General features: G+C 33.2%; 1 protein-coding gene across 1 annotated transcript in view; it reads left to right on the plus strand.

The window, feature by feature from the left end:
* The window catches only part of LOC122259032 (uncharacterized), an 8,047-nt gene that overhangs the window by 4,493 nt on the left and 1,054 nt on the right, over positions 1-2,500 (plus strand). The window contains exons 2-6 of the mRNA XM_043025499.2: positions 1-48; positions 1,069-1,293; positions 1,621-1,699; positions 2,133-2,250; positions 2,381-2,500. The exon at positions 1-48 is cut by the window's left edge and continues 33 nt beyond it; the exon at positions 2,381-2,500 is cut by the window's right edge and continues 1,054 nt beyond it. Of these exons, the coding sequence (XP_042881433.2) occupies positions 1-48; positions 1,069-1,293; positions 1,621-1,699; positions 2,133-2,142 (362 nt within the window). The 3' untranslated portion in view covers positions 2,143-2,250; positions 2,381-2,500. The remainder of the gene's footprint in view (positions 49-1,068; positions 1,294-1,620; positions 1,700-2,132; positions 2,251-2,380) is intronic.

Raw genomic sequence — 2,500 nt, forward strand, 5'->3', positions numbered from 1 at the left:
TTCCGGAAGTTGAAGAGAAAGAAAATGAACCAGCAGCTGCCAACACAGGTAATGCTGATAACTAAGTTATAATATATATATTTCTTTGTACACATGTGCATGATACTGATTTATTATACACAATGGCTGTAAATGCACCCTTTTTTTAATAGTTTTGTTTGAATTAAGATTTACCAAATTGATAATTTTGTAATTATGAAATACATATATATGAAATGAAAGTGAAAGAACTTTTTGACTGTAACCAAAATGTTGGATATATGAAAATGCATTAATGATTTCTCAGTGTGCCAATTTTCCCTCAAATCGTTGAAATTGTTTTAGTGGTAAATTTTAACTTTCCCATTTCCTCTGACCACTCTTATAGAGTGACAAGGGTGTGGATAACCATTTTTGTAGTTGCCAGTTTTTTTTTTTTAATGAATTCTATATCTTCAAATTTAGTATCCACAGATCATTAGATAAGATATGCAATAGTGGAAAAAGCTTTCATTCTGGAATGAAACATTTTGATAAACAGTTGCAAGGGTTTGATTTTCAGTCTTTTCTGTTAATTATCTTGTTTTATTTTAAACTACTTTGTCATTTCCATCATACTGTCTATATTTTAATGTCTGATAAAGTAATAGAGCATATGAGTGTGTGAGTGATTTTGTTTATTTGTTTGTTTATTTGTTTGTTTATTTGTTTGTTTATTTGTTTGTTTGATTTTACTTTGACATGATTTTCTAGAAGTAAAAGTCATTACTGGTGGTGATAATATAGTTGGTTCAGTAATTATCATAGTTCTTGTAATATGAACTGTTCTTGAGCATAAATGTATATAATTAGACTTTGCACTGGCTAGTTGACTCAAAAGATATTTGAAATATTCTGAAAGATTCATTTGATTTATATTGTCAATCATTCAGTTAGTAGTGAATTAGTTTAGCGATCAGATAATTCAGCTGCAACTTGACTTACCAACTATACTAAAAGGACAGATTACATGGTAACATTGAATTACTTCAAACTTTGGACACTGCACACAAAGGAATAGTATTTACATTATAAATTATTGCTTTTCAGATGAAGTGCCACAAGAGAATGGTCAGAATGGTGTAGAAAAGGAGGAGGAAGCAGCAGAGGAAGAGGAAGCTGCGGCAGAGGAAGAGCCTGCTGCAGAGGAGGCTCCAAAAGAGGAAGAAGCAGCCCCTGCAGAAGAGGAAGAAGCACCAGCCAAAGAGGAAGAAGTCGCTGTAGAAGAGGAGAAGAAGGAGGAGGAACCACCAAAAGAAGAGGAAACTAAAGAAGGTAGGGATTATGTAAGGCAAATGTCCATGATGCTCCAAAAGAAAAGATGCATTGATTATATATAAAACCTAAGGTCTCTCAGCAATAGTACTTGAATGATTTTTATATGAAACAATATTGATTTTTATTTGAAACAATATACATTTCTTGAAGTTTCTAAATAACATGAAGAGCCAATAAAGGAATCGGGAAATAATTTTATACCTAAAAAACATTGAAATGGCTATTTTTGCTGGACAAAAAGTTCTTTAGTGAGCACATAAGAAAGGACATGTTAAAAGTTAAGAAAATGCTTTTATTGAGTTGACAATATTTTTTCAATTGCAGAAGAGAAGGAAGAAGCTCCTGCCCCACCTCCAACCAAGGGCCGTGGTCGCAAGCCAAGGAAAGTAGCTGTGGAGCACTGGTAAGTTCTGTGCACAATTGGTAAAGAAAAACCTTTACTTAATTAAGGTATACTTTCAAAAAATTATATATTCTTTTTCATTCCTTTATTTTTTTTAAATATTGTGCTTTGTAATCTTGAAGGGGGAATATGCCCCAGAAATTTGCACATGTAGTTGTAATTATCATCATTATCTAGGCATAGGGAATAATTTTGTGGGATCATAGGTATTTGGAAGTAAAAAAATCTTGAATTAAAGAAAACAAACTATTTGGACTTGGTAAGAAGGATGAATGTTCATAGATTCAAAGTAAATTTTAAATGATAAATGGTACCATAATTTTATTCCAACCATTATTGCATTGAATAAAGATTCCTGCAAGTGCCAAAGTAGGTAAGGTCTTATTATTATCACAGTTGCTTTTCTAGCTTTAATTATTTCATAACCTTCCAGCAAATCTTGAGGGGTTTTCAAGCGGAATGCTGTTCAAATTACGAATGGCATCCGCAAGAAGTTCCCCGAGATTGAGGTGGAACTAAATGCTACAAAACCTCGCAGCAAAAGCTTTGAGGTGAGGATTTATTCTTACAGACCCTTTATCCAGTTCTGTAATTAAAAAAAAAAAGATTACTCAATGTCATTATCATCTGATTTCCTTCTTTTGATGCCAGATTTCACTGATATATTGTTCCTCTCAACAGATCACTGTCACTTTTGATGATGATGAGTCAGCACTCTTGTGGTCAGGAATCAAGAAGGGACCCCCAAGAAAGGAAAAGTTCCCCGAGCTAGAGGTTGTCTTAGAAGAGCTTGAGAACCAA

The sequence above is a fragment of the Penaeus japonicus genome, unplaced genomic scaffold (assembly GCF_977035675.1).
Source record: "Penaeus japonicus unplaced genomic scaffold, GWHDUDI00000001_assembly GWHDUDI00000013, whole genome shotgun sequence".
NCBI classification, from domain to species: Eukaryota; Metazoa; Arthropoda; class Malacostraca; order Decapoda; family Penaeidae; genus Penaeus; species Penaeus japonicus.